Raw genomic sequence first — 20461 nt, 5'->3', positions numbered from 1 at the left:
AAATCTGTTAAGCACCACCTTGATCACATCCATTAATTATCTATTAATCTTATCTATTACCTCATTAATACAAATGGGGTGGACAAAATATTAGGAACACAAGCACCTCTCAAGTCAGATGGCTCCATGTGAAGACACGAGTCATTGGTGTTATAATCCAAGTCAAGGGGGCAAATCTTTTTTTATTTTGTCAAGTCTCAAGTGATCAAATTTGTTATTCGAGTCTGACTAGAGTACAAGTCATGTAACTCAGAGGTTCTCAACCTTGGGGTCAGGCCCCAACTGGGGTCGCGAGATGATTTCTGGGGGTCGCCAAATTATTTTGGAAGTCAGCTCTGTCTCCACTGTGTTAATGTGTTTTAGTCTTTTTGGTCACTTGATGTCTTTTTTTTTTTTGTCATTTTGTGTCTTTTTTTTGGTCATTTTGTGTCTTTTTTTGAACATTTTATGTCTTTTTTTGGTCATTTTGTGGTCATTTTGTGTCTTTTTTTGGTCAATTTGTGTCTTTTTTGGGTGATCTGAACTGTGCGTGTGAGATTGTGTTCAGTGAGCGGGGGTCGCGGACAACATGCATGTTAAATTGGGGGTCGCGACTCAAAAAGGTTGAGAACTACTGCTGTAACTCATGTCCATACCTCTGGTATTAAGACAATGATCCACTTTATTTGGGAATAAGCACCACATGAGATCATTATCAACTAAAATAAAGATAGAGATAAAGAAGAGAAAGGGCCACAAGACCAATAATGCACTAATGACTAATGTGCTTTGGTTGTGAAAATATATATAAAAAACCACCCTAATTAACTTTCAGCTGATGCTAAAGAAAGACAGAATATCGTCATGCATCTTATGTGGGAGCAATATCACATGCATGATAAAGAATTACAGCCAATCTAATCTGCTCGCATTCATACACAAACAACTCTTTGCAGGGATTCTCAAATATAAATATTTATTGTGATTATTCTCTTCATAATCTACAGTAACGTTTAATCAAACAATTTGTGTAAACAATAATGTAAACAATCATTTAAGATGCTAGAATAGAACCAAGCAGTTAAATGTAGTCCCATTTGTTCTTGAAAAATATGTGTATTTAAATATCAGTATTCATATTCTATATTAGGATCAAATAAACAGTGCAAATATATATGGTGTTCGTTAAAGTTCCCTGGATGAGATACTGTGTAGGTTACAGTAAAACGCTACATTCGCTTTAAATGATAGATCAGAACATCAGCTCGTATTCTTGTCCTACACAAAGTTGTGGTACAGAAAGAAAACACAAAACAAGACAGACAAACCCTTTAACTAAACACTGGAAATATGCCAAAGATAACCATGAGCTCTACAACTGTTAGTGTGCCTGTGTGACTGTATTTCCTGATGATAACATTGTGCACTAATCTCTTTACAACTGAATATGAGCAGCTCTAACAGCTGCATCATTTGCTACAATCACCAGACTTGAAGTGACTTTGTTTTAGGCACACAATGTTTTCTGACAGCAGTGAACAAAGACACTTAACTAATGATGCAGTAAACTAGACGGTCAAAAAAAATCCATGCCTCATTGTTGATTAATCAAAATGATAAAAAATTTTACATTTACCAGTGTACAATCTGAAACAATGCATATTTTATCATAGTCAGGCGGCTTAGCTAAATAAAGGGGACATGCTGGACAAAAGCACCACATTTTTCCCACGTGCTCTCTATCACTCTAGGTTTCAATTTTTGGTAGGAGCCACTTCATCAAGATGGCCGATCCAAGATGGCACCCATATAAAGTCTATGAGAACCAATACATCTTCCAAGCCATTCAGAAGGTCAATCTTGGTGTCAAAATCTACATTTTCTGGGTCAAGGAATCATTTAAAGCTGTTGAGAATATCACTAGATGATTATTTGATCAAATAGAAATGTTCATTTTCACCCAGACTGGTAGGCAACTCGCTTCAAGTGCTGCAGCAGAGAATCCTAAAATGAAAATGTTTGGAATCTAATAATTATGTAAATACATGGCCAAAATGAACATATCTATTTGATCATCTAGTGATATTCTCAGTAGCTTTAAATTATTCTTTGACCCAGGAAATGTATATTTTGACACCAAGATTGACCTTCTTAGTGGCTTAGAAGATTTATTGGTTCTCATAGATTTTATATGGCTGCCATCTCCGATCTGCAATCTTGATGAAGTGGCTCCTACCAAAAATTGAAACCTATAGTGATAGAGAGCATGTGGAAAAAATGTGGTGCTTTTGTCCGACGTGTCCCCTTTCTTCCCAAATCTGGTCCTAAGCCGCCTGACTATAATGATGCAGTAAACTAGACGGTCAAAAAAAATCCATGCCTCATTGTTGATGAATCAAAATGATATCAATTGTACATTTACCAGCGTACAATCTAAAAACAATGCATATTTTATCAGTATGGGTGCACAATGACTCTGTTCAGAGGTGTTTGTTGATACAGAGGTATGTTGATATCAGATGATGATGATGATGGTGATCAAAGATGGCCGCCTCAGCTCTTCCCCATCATCTTCAAGATAAGCTGCGGATGAGGAAATGTATAAGTGTTCCAACCATAACCATAAAACCACCTCAATGACAAATACACTACTGGTCAAAAGTTTTAGAACACACCAACTTTTCCAGAATTTAATTGACAATTATGCAGTTTAATGTCTCAGTGTTCTCTGAAATTAATGCACATTTGCAACATTTAAAATTCTTGATGAGCATGATAGTGTTTTGAAAGTAAAAAAAAGATTCAAAATCACATTTTATGTTGGACTAAAGGACTAAAAAAAGACACAAAATGACCCAAAAAAAGACACAAAATGACCAAAAAAAGACACAAAATGACAAAAAAAGACATGAAAAGAATTCAAAAATGGACAAAATAGCCCAAGACTCCATAGAGTTAAGTTGTTAACCCATTTCTTGTTCCCTGAAAAAGGCCTACTTATATAATTCTGAAATGTACATTATTTTCCAGTTTTGGTTAAGCTTACCTTTTTTTATTTACCTCTGGCAGTTCACCACTTACCTTTGGACCCTTTCAAGCTGTTCATTTGACTTGAACTGCTTGGATTTCAATAAAAAACTGGAAAAATTGGGGTGTTCTAAAACTTTTGACCGGGAGTGTACATAATTTATATTAATATATGACTTTTTGTATGTTTTGTCAGTACCTTTGTGAGGTGATACTCGCCATCTACCAGCTGCTCGATGATACTGAAGTGGTCTGTGTTTGTCACATCCTCCATGGTCACGTCAAGTCCTGATGCCTCCAAAGTCTTTAAAGGCAGAACAAATAGGTTCACACACAGACAACTTAACAAAAAAGCTTACTTTTTGTATCTTGTTTACATTATTTTAAAACAGAATATTGTTTGGTTTTGGACAAAACAAAGGTGATTTAAAGAGTGTAAAATACTTGTGATGGGCATTTTTTCAACTATTTTTTGACATTTTATAAACTACACCAATCAAATCAGGGGAAAAAAACTGTAATTAATTGATAAAAAACAACTTATTTTCAATCTAAAAGGTACCCCAGGGAGTTTTTGACCACTAGCTGTACTTTTTTTAAAATAAAAGACCCATTTTGTTTTGTATTCTATTCTTGTATATGCCATCTGTTTCATGCTTTTGTGTTGGTTGACAGTTTCTGTCAACCAGGTAAAAAATCTACATACCTACATATTACAAAATAAACAAAAAAATATATATCATAAAACTTAATTTAAAGACCACAGACCTCTCTCTGCATCGTGGTTGGTGCTAAAGTGAGGACTGAGGCCCCAGCAAGCTAACTAGCTTACTAGCCAGCAAGCTAACTAGCTTACTAGCCAGCAGCTGAATGAATAAAAATTTAACAATGTTTCATCCACACACTTGAGTCACAGTGTAGGAAAACATGTTGTTTTGCCATATGACAGATACAACTTTGTTGGGCTCATTTTCTGTAAGAGTAGCATGAAAACATGGCGGAATCAGCAAACAGCTAGCTAAACAGCTAGCTGTCCGCTAGTTAGCAAGCTACCTTGCTACACTGCTTAACAGCTGCTGTAGCATCGCTCCCTTTCTTCTCCACAATTGAATAAGAATTGTCATTACTTTCATTAATTTAAATTTGATTGTCTGTCATTTTTACAATTTTAATTTTAATGTAAAATATTTGTCACAGTAACTGTTAGAATAAATTGATTATTCTCTATTTTGTTAAATGATTTGATTGCTTGATTATTTTGCTTCTTGCGTGCGTGACGCAGGTCACTATCAAAGGTCAACATTTATATATTAATCAGGCAATATGATTATGATACAATGATTATGTTTGTGTGTTAATGTTGATTTAGAAACTGTGATTACTTTGATTGCATATATTTCATTTGCTTAAACTGATTAAGATTCTATAATCGCAAAGAATATATTTTATGTTTCATATTTTTTAGACTTTAGACATATTTTTTAGACTCCTGTTATATCTGTAAGACATAACAAGGCAGAATGTTTGTCCTAACAAGTTTTGATATCAGGTCAGAACACTGTGAAGGGCAGAAATGATTATTGCCCGGTGACATGACGTGTCCCTGTATTGATTAAAACTGACGAATCAACGGATCAAGAAGGCGGAACTTCCTGGAAGAAATCTACTTTCATGTTTAGTAAACAATTGTTAGGAGAGAGACGAGGTTCAGACTTCACAAACTGAAACCTGTCTGTGTGTATCAGTTTGTATTGTACATTTTTTGACGTATTGTAAGAAAACTATGTTAAATTTAAGACTATACAATTCATCTATCTCTGCCAGAACCGACATTACTGAAATGCACTAAATCTACGCACGACACTTTGCTATGCTATTAATATTATTACTGTTATTATTATTATATATACTGTTGCTGCTATTACTATTATTACTTTATACTGTAATATACTACTATTATTATTATACCGGCCCTATTTTTTAATTATTATTATTATTATTACTATTATTATTATATATCATATTGTTTTACTTATTATTACTTTATTTATATTTTTCATTTTATTTTTATACTGTTATCTATTGTTACATATTATATTATATATATTATATACTGTACTATTATCATTATTATATACCGTCTAGTCACTATAGCATTGTTGCCATCATATCACCAGTTCAATTATTACCATCATCTTGCCAGCCATCCTACCAACTGATGTTCTTTTTTTAACTTCTTAAGTGTCCTTGTTCTTGTTCTATTCTGTGTTTTTCTCTATTGTTGTTTTTATTTATGCTACCTCAGTATTTTATTCTATTGTATTTTATTGTACCTGAATACCGAACTGCTGTGACAACCGAATATCTATCTATCTATCTATCTATCTATCTATCTATCTATCTATCTATCTATCTATCTATCTATCTATCTATTCCCCATCAAACGATCTGCACAGAGAAAATAGGTGAGGTGTTGGAGTCAGATTATTCAATTTTTAAGGTTTCCTCAAGCTATTTTTCTAACATAACCCATAAAAATAATAATGTGGCATATGGTTTACTAACTCCACAGGGCCCCTTTAATAAATAACTCATTTTTTATGCTAACCGAAAAATAGTATTCATGCTCTATCAGCAGCACTGACTTTGTAATATTCTTCCGACTGCTTCCGAAACTCAGGCGAGTCGTTCTCAGCGTTGGCCACAATAATGTGGCAGCTGGAGGAGGAGACTTTGAGCTGAGGGACGAGTTTACTGGGGCTGTTCCTCACCGCCACCTCCCTGCAAAACAGGAGAAACCAGGAGGAGAGAGGAGTCAAACACTGAGAGGAGTCAAATACTGAGAGGAGTCAAACACTGAGAGGAGTTACAGACACACAAACACACAGCGCACTCTACAACACAGCTCATTAACATGGACACAGATTAAATGGATTAATGCAGGATTTCTCAGCTTCCTGCTGATCATAATCCATGTAAGACCCAAACTGTTAGATTTATCAAGTTGTCGTGTGAAGCAAGGTTATAATAGTTTTGGATTTTTCATTAGTTTTAGTTTTAATTTCGTTGTGAATTTTTGTTTTCAAATTCAGTTAGTTTTCGTTAGTTTTTAGAGTGAGTTTGCTAGTTTTAGTTTAGTTTTTATTTTTAGAAAATGCTTAGTTTTAGTTTAGTTTTTATTAGTTTTAGTGTTAGTTTTAGTTTTTTTGTAATGGGGTATTTGTTGGGTGCCAGATTCAATAAGGTCACAATAAATGTTTCCTTTATTTCCTTTGTCTGATCCATCTCAGCTCCAATAAGTTTATTAAGTCATAAAACCAGATGGATTAAATAGATTTAATATCAACCAAAAGAATTACGTATGAAAAAAGTTGACAAAGACGAAAACTAAGGACATTTTCACTATAATTTCAGTTAGTTGTAGTTAGTTTTGTAACCACAAAATACAGTTTCAGTTAGTTATCGTTTTTTTAAAAACTCTCATTTTTATTTTTATTTCAGTTAACGAAAATGTTTTTTCAATTCTAGTTTTCGTTATTTCGTTAGTTTTCGTTAACTATAATAACCTTGGTCTACAGAGGTCTGTTAATCTTACTTCTCTCTAACTCCACACCCCCAGATGTTTTTTTTTCTTTTTTTTTAAACTTGTAGTCTGCAACTGACTGACTCAAGTCAATACTTTTGGGCAATTAATTTGCATAGCTCCCTGTGTGTTATACACTTCTTTTAACATGTAGTACTCCCCAAGACTTCTGCGTTTCCACTGCATGCTACAGCTCTGCTTGACTCGACTTTTTTTGGTACCAGGTGCTTTTCTCTATTTGGTTTTCCAATGCAGGTTGTGCCCCCAGTGGTGGGATGTAACTAAGTACATTTACTCAAGTACTGTACTTAAGTACAATTTTGAGGTACTTATACTTTACTTGAGTATTTCCATTTTATGTAACTTTATACTTCTACTCCACTACATTTAGCTGACAGCTTTAGTTACTTTTCAGGTCGAGATTTAACGCAAAAAATGTGATTAATTTAGAGTGATTAGACTCATAACAGTATATTAAGTAGTTTAAATGAGCCCTGGCTTAAGAAAATTAAAAGGCTGTTTACATAAAAGCATCAATAATAATAATAATGTAATAATATATTTGGAATATATAAAACAGTCTAAGTGGGTCTATTTTGCATAACAAGTACTTTTACTTTTGATACTTCAAGTGCATTTTGATGCTGATACTTTTGTACTTTTACCTCAGTAAGTTTTGAATGCAGGACTTTTACTTGTAGTGGAGTAATTTCACAGTTTGCTATTAGTACTTTTACTTAAGTAAGGGATCTGAATACTTATTCCACCACTGCGTGCCCCCTCAGAGTGTAGAAGAAAAATTGAAAAAGGTTCAGTGTGAGTGTATCACGCGAGGCTAGTCTGCAGCCTGCAGAGACGAGCAGCAACGTGCACACAGCAAAGGTCGTTTATAACAAAACCCTCTTGTCAAAATGTTTTTCTTGCCTTAGCTTAACCCGCCATGTAGCATGCGTGCTCTCAGGCGGAGCTCTGGGGGACATTTGACAAGATCTTCCAGTTCCTGAGCAGCAGAACACGCCACAGCTGGCTGGGCTGGTATGTGGAATTTGATGGCCGTTGGGCGAATGTGTGGCCATGCTGCCCCCCGTGGGCTGCAAACAGAGCATGACTGTGCTGCACGCCATTGCCGAACAGTTGGGGTCGCGAGATGATTTCTGGGGGTTTCGCCAAATCATTTTGGAAGTCAGCTCTGTCTCCACTGTGTTAAAGTGTTCATGTGTTAATGTGTTTTAGTCTTTTTGGTCATTTAATGTCTTTTTTTGGTAATTTTGTGTATTTTTTGGTCATTTTGTGTCTTATTTTGGTAATATTGTGTCTTTTTTTTGGTCATTTTGTGTCTTTTTTGGTCATTTTGTGTATTTTTTGGTAATTTTGTGTCTTATTTTGGTAATTTTGTGTCTTTTTTTTGGTCTATTTTGTTTCTTTTCTGGTGAATTTGTGTCTTTTTGGTCATTTTGTTTCCTTTTTTGGTAATTTTGTGTATTTTTTGGTAATTTTGTGTCTTTTTTTGTAATTTTGTGTCTTTTTTTGTAATTTTGTGTATTTTTTGGTAATTTTGTGTCTTATTTTGGTAATTTTGTGTCTTATTTTGGTAATTTTGTGTATTTTTTGGTAATTTTGTGTCTTTTTTTGGTAATTTTGTGTCTTGTTTTGTAATTTTGTGTATTTTTTGGTAATTTTGTGTCTTATTTTGGTAATTTTGTGTCTTTTTTTGGGGTAATTTTGTGTCTTATTTTGGTAATTTTGTGTATTTTTTGGTAATTTTGTGTCTTTTTTTGGTAATTTTGTTTCTTTTCTGGTGAATTTGTGTCTTTTTGTTTCTTTTTTTGGTCATTTTGTGTCTTTTATTAGTCATTTTGTGTCTTTTTGGGTAATTTTGTGTCTTTTTTTTGGTCATTTTGTTTCTTTTTTGGTCATTTTGTGTCTTTTTTGGTCATTTTGTGTCTTTTCTTGGTCATTTTGTTTCTTTTCTGGTGAATTTGTGTCTTTTTGGTCATTTTGTTTCCTTTTTTGGTCATTTTGTGTCTTTTTTTAGTCATTTTGTGTCTTTTTTGGTCATTTTGTTTCTTTTTTGGCCATTTTGTTTCTTTTTGGCTTATTGTTTGTGTCATATTGATTATTTTTTGGGTAATTTTGTGTCTTTTCTGACAAATACCAAAGTTTCAAGTTATTCCTTTCCAAGGAGTCTCTGGCTTGAAGCTGACTGTTACACACTCAGGAGGTCAGAATGGACCTTTAAACTTATAGCAAAGGACTTAGATTAAAATTAACAATAAAATACAAAGTGAGCTGGGGTTTGGATGCTAAGCTGGTTCTAAACTAAATACAATGAATCAGGTACTACCCACAACCTTTCCTAACAGAAAATGAAAAAGAGTGAGTTGAGATCAGTAGAGCTGTTGCATTATGCAGTTTAAATGGGGCATAAGCAGACTTTGATCAGTGGAGTTCCTCTTCAAGGGACTTCTTAGCTTTCATACATGACATTCCAAATTAATATGGATTATTGCATAGAGCAGATCAAAAAGTGTTTCTGATTTCTGATTCCTGTAAAAAGTGGGTAACAAATATATCAAGTCAAGGAACGTACTCTGTCATCTTCAAAGGCTCGTTAACGTAGGTGGACAGGATGGGCAGGAGGTCGTATATCCCACTGACCAGTAGAGCACCTGGAAGACAATTAAAGACAAAACTATGTCAGGTAAACTGAACTTCTGAGCATCTTTGCTTCTCCTTCAGTACCCTGTTTGTCAGTCACATCTATCCCATGATGGAGCTACCTTTGATCTGAGGAGTGGTGCTGTACTGGGACCAGTCTGTGGAGAGGACCATGGCAGCCAGGTGAGCCCCAGCAGAGTGGCCACACAGGTACAGACCGCTGAGGGAGAGATCAGTGGGAGTTTATTAAAACAAACAGAGACACAGTGGAAGTTACTCCTGTTGTTATACAGAATTTATTTTCACCTAAATAAAAAGTTTTAATAAAACTACTTGTCATATTTGGCTTCAACTTTGACTGAACATTTGTTCTCACTTTGCAATAAAAATATCGAGATATATATCGTGTATCGATATTCAGCCTAAATCTATCGTGATATGACTTTTGGTCCATATCGCCCAGCCCTTTAGCAGGGTCATTGGGAAAGTTTAAAAAATTAATTCCTTTGCATATATAAAACCCTATAAGACCACTTTGTATAAACCCAAAACTACGTGGTGGGAATGCTTAACCCATAAGAACCTATGGTGACACCCGTGTAACAAACACTTTAAATCTTCTAGAATCTCCCATATTCAGCTTTAGGCTTCACCTTAACTCATTAAATCCCTTAGCAAGACTGTGTGACTGTGACAAGAAGTGACTTTTCCAAAATATGTGTGTGACTGGAAACAGAAATGTGGAAAAGTAGCTAATTTCAAAAAGCTTTTTTTTGTTACTAGGCTAAGTTTAAACCCATTTAACAATTCTAATTCTAATCTAAGTACATTTGACCAAATATAAACAAAAAACAATCCTATCCTATCCTGTCACAATTTCGATATATGTTGTGGAGATGCAAAGAAAAAGGCAAATTTGTGTTTCTGTAAGCAGAGAAGGTGTCTAGTTTATTTATTTTAAAATAAGAAATATCATAAACATAACTTCCATAAACGCTCAATCTAACATATCACTACTGGTCAAAAGTTTTAGAACACACCAACTTTTCCAGAATTTAATTGAAAATGATGCAGTTTAATGTCTCAGTGTCCTCTGAAATTAATGCACATTTGCAACATTTAAAATTCTTTATTGAGCATGATAGTGTTTTGAAAATAAAAAAAAAATTCAAAATCACATTTTATGTTGGACTAAAGGACTAAAAAAAGACACAAAATGACTTACAAAGACATGAAAAGAATTCAAAAATGGACAAAATAGCCCAAGACTCCATAGAGTTAAGTTGTTAACCCATTTCTTGTTCCCTGAAAAAGGCCTACTTGTATAATTCTGAAATGTACATTATTTTTCAGTTTTGGTTAAGCTTACCTTTTTTTATTTACCTCTGGCAGTTCACCACTTACCTTTGGACCCTTTCAAGCTGTTCATTTGACTTGAACTGCTTGGATTTCAATAAAAAAATGGAAAAATTGGGGTGTTCTAAAACTTTTGACCGGTAGTGTATATAAAACCCTTTAAGACCACTTTGTATAAACCCAAAACTACGTGGTGGGAAAGCTTAAGACAAGACTGCTTTACTTCACTTCTGAGAAGCTAACATTTCAAACACAACAAAAGATGATGTCATGTTGTGTAAAAACCAACATGGCTACCTGATGTGAGAATACTGCTGAACAACAGAGACGATACTCTTTCGTACTTGAGACACCATCAGGTCCATGTTGCCTGGAAGAGAAGCAGAGAGATGATATTCCCACTTCATCTTCATAAAACAATCCCCTTTTTCACCATAAAGAGGAACTTGTCATAAATAAAAAGACTTTACCTTTGGGGGCGATGTCGTAGCCGACGGCAACCACCACTACACCTTTATCAACCAGGGGGACGGCCATGAATCCTGACTCCTCTTTGCTGTGAGAGCACAAAGAATCAATGTGAAGAACTTGGGTCAGACATTTAGATCCACAGCGTGATGGAAGAGGACATACAGGAGCGTAGTGCCACAAACACCGGGGAATAAAAAACAGATCAGTATTACACTATAGTCAAATCATCGAAAAAGAAATACCTCTCAAACCAAAATTATGTTTACTGAATATTTACCCGGACAATTTTGTGACCTCCAAAAATGAACAATCCTTACTCAATATTTGTTTTCTGGAAGCTATACATCTTTTGCGCATGGAAAAGGGATAAACCTTGTACTACTTCACAGTGGCTAACAGGGATGTCTTTCTACTTGGCTTTAGAAAAAATAAGCTACACCTCGAAAAACAAGCTTGACAAGTTTTGGAAAATCTGGAAGGTTTTCTGTAATTTCCTTGAGAAAAATTATATTGAAGTAGATGGCTGGAATGATGAGCTGAACTGAAGATTTATTTATCTTTTTGTTTTATCTTGATTTAGCATACACATTTAGAGCTTAACGGACATGTGTATGTATCTGTGTGTGTGTATAGATATATGTATGTATATATTTATCTACTTATTTTTTTATTTTTTTATTTTGTGGTTATAAAGCCCCCCCCCCTTTTTTTCTCTCTCTCTCTCTCTCTCTCTTTCCCCAGTTATTTATTTATTATTTTTATTTATTTATTTATTTTTTATCATAATTATTGCTATCATTATTGTTATTATTTTTTCTTGTATGTGCCTTCTTGTTCTATGTTGTTCACCGTTTGTAAATTAACAAAATGTGCAATAAACATATGTTTAAAAAAAAAAAAAAAAAAAAGGATTACACTATAACATGGAAAGTTTATTGCTATAACAATCAGTTATCATGTTTTAACATATAACATTTCACGTTTTAACAAGATATTTTCACTTTATTACAACTGTAGGAGCCTAAAATGCAGTTTTTGTGGTTAATAGAATAATTTAATTTCATAAGAATTAAGACTAGGAATATTTACAATATGTACATGTTTTGATATTTACAATATTTGTGGATGGATATTTTTGTTTGTGTAAAGGTAATTTGGTAGGTAATGTGAATTTGTGGTCAGTCAGGACAAGCGGGGAGTGCCGTTTAGTTTTTTTTACCTCTCCTCTCTATCTCTATCTCTCCACTACGTTGTCATTATGCTTATAGGACGCAATTTGCATTTAATTTTGTGACATTTTATATTTCTGTATTTTTCCTGCATTTTTCTGAGTAAATATTTCAAGTTTACCAGCTGGTCCCTTGTGAAAAGTTTTCTTATAACAGTAACCTTTTACATTTCATGTCATAACAATAAAGCCTGCTAGAGCATATTGTTATAACTTGAAATGTTAGAGCAAAATTAAATAGTTGTATGTTGGAATAACATGACAATATCTTGTTAAAACATGATAACTTCTTTGATACAACCATAAACTTTTCATGTTATACCATGATCAGTTTTATATTTCCTGGCGTGGCAGCACTTTAGTTAGAACACAACACTGTACCTGAGAAACTGCCAGTAGCCTCCATGTATGTAAATAACCAGAGGGACATCTGAAACAGATGGAAATGAGCCTGTTAGTCATCACACATTATCTATGATTCTGCATATCTGAAGCATTTAGATGTTTTGACAGCAGTGGTGGAAGAAGGATCCAGATCCCGTACTTAAGTACAAGTACTAATACAACACTATGAAATTACTCCACTACAAGTAAAAGTCCTGCATTCAAATTCGTTCGTTCAATTCGTTACTTGAGTAAAAGTACAAAAGTATCAGCATCAAAATGCACTTAAAGTATCAAAAGTAAAAGTACTTGTTATGCCGAATGGACCCACTCAGATTGTTTTATATATTCTAAATATATTATTACATTATTTGTATTGATGATTTTATGTAAGCAGGGTTTTAATTTTGTAACCATATGGCTCATTTAAGTACTTAATATACTGTTATAAGATTTGATAAAATAAAAAATGTCTAATCACCTTAAATTGATCATATGTTTTATGTTGAATCTCGACCTGAAAAGTAACTAAAACTGTCAGCTAAATGTAGTGGAGTAAAAAGTACAACATTTGCCTCAAAATGTAGTGAAGTAGAAGTATACATTTAGAGAAAATAGAAACACTCAAGTAAAGTACAAGTACCTCAAAATTGTACTTAAGTACAGTACTTGAGTAAATGTACTTTGTTACTTTCCACCACTGTTTGACAGTCACACATGTCCGTACCCAGAGAGTTGGTGGTGGGGATGTAGACGTCCAGCTTCTCTCCATCTCCGTCTCCGTACGGCACGCTGAGCAGCGTCTGAGCCAGACCACGGGCACGCTCCGTACCTAAACACAGGTTATAAAGCATGACATTGAAGGGGACACACGGGCTAAACCAGTAGTTCTCAACCTTTTTGAGTCGCGACCCCCAATTTAACATGCATGTTGTCAGAAAATGATGAAAAAAAGACAGAAAATGACCAAAAAAAGACACAAAATGACCAATAAATTAAACAAAATGACCAAAAAAGAAACAAAATGACCAAAAAAGACACAAAATGACCAGAAAAGACACAAAATGACCAAACAAGACAGAAAATGACCAAAAAAAGACACAAAATGACCAGAAAAGACACAAAATGACAAAAAAAGGAAACAAAATTACCAAAAGACAGAAAATGACCAAAAAAGACAGAAAATGACCAAAAAATGAAACAAAATGACCAAGAAAGACACAAAATGACCAAAAAATGAAACAAAATGGGGCGTCCCGGTGGCTCACACCGGTAGAGCGCTGACCATGTATGCAGTGTGCTGCGGTGGAGCCGGGTTCGAATCCGGCCTGAGCTCCCTTTGCCGCATGTCTTCCCCTCTATCACCCCCTTTCAATCTCTCACTATCAATAAAGCAACAAAAAAAATGCCAAAAAAAAATGAAACAAAATGACCAAAAAAGACACAAAATAACCAAAAAAAGACACAAAATAACCAAAAAAGACACAAAATGACCAAAAAATGAAACAAAATAACCAAAAAAGACACAAATTGACCACAAAATGATCAAAAAAAGACACAGAATGACCAAAAAAAGACACAGAATGACCAAAATAGACACAAAGACACAAAATGACAAACAAAAAACCCCACAAAAAGACATTAAGTGACCAAAAACACATGAACACATGAACACTTTAACACAGTGGAGACAGAGCTGACTTCCAAAATGATTTGGCGACCCCCAGAAATCACCTCGCGACCCCAATTGGGGTCCCGACCCCAAGGTTGAGAACAGCTGGGCTAAACAATGTGATGAAATAAACAGTCAGACGATATCAGTTCATCCACCAAACCAATCACTGTTATTATTTCATTCTGTCATTATGGACAATGTTGCAAATCATTTTGAGTAATATTGGATCAATGTGTTGAATTCTTGATTTATTATGTATCTAACTCACTGGTATGGACAGGCATTTATTATTATTATTATTATTATTTGTTAGAGCCATTTTGTACATTGTGGAGAAGCTGACAAATAATTCAGATTTGTATTTCATAGTTCATAGTTCCTTATTGAGGTTGTAGGAATGCCTATTGGTTCGTAGGAATTGCACTCTTCTTATTGGCTGAGACGTGTGTAACGTCATAATTGCTTACTTTGTTTTAATTAAGATTATGGAGACGAGGAGAGCACACTAGTTCTTGACCATGCTCATAATCATTATATTTTGGATTGCTGCAGTTTATTGTTTGTAATGCTCAAACGAAAGGTTTTCAATAATAATGAGAAAGAAACTGGGATTTTTTCGGCTTAAGACACATAAACTACATCCTCACGCTCCATAATTGAAGTGTGCGTTTTAAAGTAAAACTAGACGGAGCCACACTAACATCATTATTATTATTATTATTATTATTATATTTATGTATATGCTGTAGTTGTTTTATATTTCAACACTTTTATCATGAGGCCCATGGGAGGCCACAGGGATAAATAAGGCTGATATTAGGGAGTAAAAAATGTCTGGTTTTGCGTCTTTTGTGGTTGTTTTGTTTCCTTGTGGTCAATTAAATCTCTTTGAGTAACATTTTGGTGAAGGTCAAGTGGGCCCCTGACACTTCCAGTCCCTGGGTCTGAGCCCAGTCGGCCTGTTCAGGAAACCATCCATGCATGAATGGCAACATCCCCAATTTAAGTCCTGCTTAGGACCTTTGTTGTATGTCCTTCCCAACATGATCTCACAGAAATCCGTGAAATAGCCACGGATTTCGCTTAACTCAAAATCCGTGTAATAGTCACGGATTCGCTCAAATTTCCGTGAAACTGACATGGATTTCGCTACAATGCAAGTTAATGACAGTCATATCCCGTGGCTATTCCAACATACAAAGTGATTATGTACATTCACTGAGTGAATATTTAGAAAATAAAACATATATTTCTCGCTAGAAATGTGATCAAAATCCATTTTTATGCAGAAACAAAGTCAAAATATTGATTTTTTTCACTAAAAATGAGAGAACTGTCCGCCATGTTTTTTGTTCTGACCGCCGGGACCTTGAAAGTCACGTGACTTGGAACAAACCAATAGCCACGAGATATGACTGTCATTAACTTGCATTGTAGCGAAATCCGTGTCAGTTTCACGGAAATTTGAGTGATTCCGTGGCTATTCCACGGATTTTGAGTTAAGCTAAATCCGTGGCTATTTCACGGATTTCTGTGAGACCAGGTTGGTCCTTCCCCATGTAACTCTTCTTATTTCCTACCCAAAGCAAAAGTGTATTCATTCATTTACGGTCTTAATTCTATAGAAGAGGAAGGGCAACATATTTTAACATACGTTTTTTATTTTGAATGCCCCAATTAAGTCATTTCGTGTGAACAGAAGAAGGAGCATGTTTATGGCTTTTCCTTTCTTTGTAAAAACTCTGTTTACACCCTTCAAAGATTCTACTCCTTAATACATACTCCTATCTATCTACAGTAGTATTTCACACTTTTTTTGTTAGTACATAATTCCATATGTGTTCATTCATAGTTTTGATGCCTTCAGTGAGAATCTACAATGTAAATAGTCATGAAAATAAAGAAAAACGCATTGAATGAGAAGGTGTGTCCAAACTTTTGGCCTGTACTGTATCTATCTATCTATCTATCTATCTATCTATCTATCTATCTATCTATCTAGAGTTTTAAAGGAATACCTTACGCCCCAAATTATTGTTTATACACAAGAAAACTTTCTTGCAGTGAACTAGAGAAAATCTTGTTCACGTGATGTAAATGGGGCCACATTTAACAGCAGCAAATCCAAATTAAAACAGCAGGCATATGATTGTTTATGCTGTAGGATTTTAAATAGTAAGGTTTTAAAAACAATGCATGATGAATGATGGATTATATTGCACGAGTCGTGTGAGAGTTTGCAGACAGGTGCATCTCAATACATTAAAATATGAGGGAAAAGTCCATTTCCAGTAGTTCAAGTCAAATAAAACCACTAAAAACACAGAATAAAGCAGTTTCGTGTTTAAAACCAGAGTTTCTTTAATGGTGGTCAACATGTCGACATCTATCTATCTATCTATCTATCTATCTATCTATCTATCTAAGTTGTCCTGGAAATCTTCACAAAACAACACCAGAATAGTCACCAATATGTAACTATGACATCTTTAGCCTGAACACATTTAATTCAAAACATATGAAATATATTTAATGTATTAATATGTCCTTCCCCATGTAACTCTTCTTATTTCCTACCCAAAGCAAAAGTGTATTCATTCATTTACGGTCTTAATTCTATAGAAGAGGAAGGGCAACATATTTTAACATATGTTTTTTATTTTGAATGCCCCAATTAAGTAATTTTGTGTTAACAGAAGGTTTAGGTTTAGGGCTTTTCCTTTCTTTGTAAAAACTATATTTACACCCTCCAAAGATTCTACTCCTTAATACATACTCCTTCTATCTATCTACAGTAGTATTTCACACTTTTTTAGTTAAGTACATAATTCCATATGTGTTTATTCATAGTTTTGATGCCTTCAGTGAGAATCTACAATGTAAATAGTCATGAAAATAAAGAAAAACGCATTGAATGAGAAGGTGTGTCCAAACTTTTGGCCTGTACTGTATCTATCTATCTATCTATCTATCTATCTATCTAAGTTGTCCTGGAAATCTTCACCAAACAACACCAGAATAGTCACCAATATGTAACTATGACATCTTTAGCCTTCACACATTTAATTCAAAACATATGAAATACATTTAATGTATTAATATGCCCTTCCCCATATAACTCTTCTTATTTCCTACCCAAAGCAAAGGTGTATTCATTCATTTACGGTCTTAATTCTATAGAAGAGGAAGGGCAACATATTTTAACATATGTTTTTTTATTTTGAATGCCCCAATTAAGTAATTTTGTGTGAACAGAAGAAGGAGCATGTTTAGGGCTTTTCCTTTCTTTGTAAAAACTCTGTTTACACCCTCCAAAGATGAAGTTGTCCTGGAAATATTCACAAAACAACACCAGAATAGTCACCAATATGTAACTATGACATCTGTAGCCTTAACACATTTAATTTAAAACATATGAAATGTATTTAAGTCAAGCTACCAATCGACTGTCGCGTTATAATAGATACATAATTTGTCTAAACACCTGTGTTCCTCCGGCCTGTCTGGTCGGTTCAACCGGATCTCTGCGCCTTTTGTTGTGTGTGTGAAATATGATGTTAGTGTTAAACACCGACCTTCCTTCAGAGCCTTGACGTGAGCCTTGATGACGTCGTCTGCAGACATCCTGTGCGACCACCGGCTGGGGGAATACTGCCTCTGGAGCTCCTGTCACACGGAGAGAAGCTGTCAGCCGGGCGGCCATGAAGCTCAGCACACACCGACCACCATGAGCCGCAGATCAGAAACACCGTAAACACGGTAAACACGGTAAACAGCGCCCTCCGCAGCCTGCAGCAGCGCTCTGCTGCCGGGATGACGTCACTCAGCTGCTTTTATTATTGGTTGTTAACCCTTCTAATGCACAACATGGGTCTAAAATGACTCATTCATTCAAAGTTGATTTAAAATTAAATGACCTAATACTATAATAATAGTAATTTGTTTCAAATAGTTACTTTCCACACTCATATATTTAATATATTTAATTAATAAATTAACATGCATGTTGTCAGAAAATGATGAAAAAAAGACAGAAAATGACCAAAAAATGAAACAAAATGACCAAAAAAAGACACAAATTGACCACAAAATGATAAAAAAAAAGACACAGAATGACCAGAAAAGACACAAAATGACCAAAAAAGACATAAAATTGACCACAAAATGATCAAAAAAAGAGCTGTTAACCCTTTGATGCACAACATATGGACAACCCTCCTAATGCACAACATGGGTCAAAAATGATTCATTCATTCAAAGTTGATTTAAAATGAAATGACCTAATACTATAATAATAGTAATTTGTTTCAAATAGTTACTTTCCACACTCATATATTTAATATATTTAACATGTTTATGTATCATTTTGTCACACATACACCTTCAAAATAAAGTGTTACCATATCTTGCTTAAGTCACAAAGGCATGTTCAAAATATTGCCTAAACCACATTTTATTTTGACTTAGGCATAATAAATCCGCTTAAGTCACACACTTGACATAGGCCATTATCTTAAAGGGGTAAAATCACATGATCTGATCAACTGAGGATCGAGGAGATTTTACCACAGGTGGCTATGAGGAGATGATTTAGGCAAAAAAAAACCAATTTTGACAAAAAATGACGTTGGCGATTATTTTAACAGTGTGACGATTTTAAGGTGACACAACATGAGTGTGTTTTATGCACAGGTCAAAATAGAGATTTTGGCCTATTTTCCTGAAACAAGTCTTCTTTTAAAGTAGAGGAAATACTTTTACTACACTACTTACTTACTCACAGTTACTATCAGTGGTGGGAAGTAACTAAGTACATTTACTCAAGTACTGTACTTCAGTACAATTTTGAGGTACTTTTACTTTACTTGAGTATTTTATGTAACTTTATACTTCTACTCCACTACATTTTGAGGCAAATATTGTACTTTTTACTCCACTACATTTAGCTGACAGCTTTAGTTACTTTTCAGATTCAACATGGAAAAATACTATATATTTAATATGATTACACATTTATAAAACATAACAGTGTATTAAGTAGTTAACATTAGTCATATCTGGACAACATTAAAATGCTACTTATATAAATGCATCAATACAAATAATCTTATAATATATTTAGAACACATAAAACAATCTGAGTGGGTCCACTCTGCATAACAAGTACTTTTACTTTTGATACTTTAAGTTAATTTTGGTGCTGATACTTTTGTACTTTTACTTCAGTATGTTTTGAATGCAGGACTTTTACTTGTAGTGGAGTAAATTCACAGTGTTTTATTAGTACTTTTACTTAAGTAAGGGATCCTAATACTTCTTCCACCACTGGTTACTATACTACTACTGTCTATTTGCGTCTATACATTTACTAAATACACAAAATGTTAGCGTTATATAAAGCCTCATTTGCATGTTTAAACATAAAATAATCCCCTAAATAATAAACAAATACATTAATATCTAATTATTAAATTAGCCTAATACAATCTTCTGCTAAACTCAACAATCCTGCAAAGAGAAAACACTTAAAATCAAACTCTTACATCTTTCTTCATTTCAGTCCAGTGCATCATTGTATCTCTTTAAGTCCGCTGGCAGATGAATCCGAGCTCCATGTGCGCAGCTGTGAACTTTAGACTTTGACTCACAGATGATTTACACAGTTTGAAAAGCAAACTGATCGAAAAGGTTTCTGACTGCTGCGGCCATAGATATAATATGGCTGAGACCTTGAAAACGTGTTTAGAGCCGGGTTAAAGAGGAAATAACAGCTGTCAGTGTGAGGAGGGTCTCAGTCTAACTGCAGTCCTGCAGGCCACAGAACACGCCCACTTCACTTTATTTATAGAGCCTTTAAGACAGCGTTAGCTGATACAAAGTGCTGTACACTCAAAAAAACAATTAAGCCAAAAATGTGGACTTTATGTAATTTAATTACATGTAAATTTTCCATGTAATTTTGTTACATACGTTGAATTTAAAAGGTCAAATTAAATGCAATGTTTTCCTTTCATTTAAAAGTAACATAAATAAATTAAATAATATTAATGCAAATTACATAAACTTAATGTGTAAATTTACTTAAAGTTTATGTATACTT

General features: G+C 34.4%; 1 protein-coding gene across 1 annotated transcript; it reads right to left on the bottom strand.

Moving 5' to 3' along the window:
* Positions 1-936: 936 nt before the first annotated feature.
* afmid (arylformamidase) lies at positions 937-20127 on the bottom strand. The gene is made up of 11 exons (XM_059350377.1): positions 19905-20127; positions 17937-18027; positions 13414-13518; positions 12684-12732; positions 11074-11159; positions 10901-10973; positions 9370-9467; positions 9180-9258; positions 5652-5787; positions 3206-3310; positions 937-2562 (listed from the first exon to the last, which is right to left on the bottom strand). The coding sequence occupies exons 1-11, from the start codon at positions 19932-19934 to the stop codon at positions 2533-2535; spliced, it is 882 nt and encodes a 293-aa protein (XP_059206360.1). The 5' UTR covers positions 19935-20127; the 3' UTR covers positions 937-2532.
* Positions 20128-20461: the final 334 nt, after the last annotated feature.

The sequence above is a fragment of the Centropristis striata genome, chromosome 1, assembly GCF_030273125.1.
Source record: "Centropristis striata isolate RG_2023a ecotype Rhode Island chromosome 1, C.striata_1.0, whole genome shotgun sequence".
Lineage (NCBI taxonomy): Eukaryota > Metazoa > Chordata > Actinopteri > Perciformes > Serranidae > Centropristis > Centropristis striata.
Note: the sequence above shows the minus strand (reverse complement) of the source record. Positions and strands in the feature narration are given on the sequence as shown.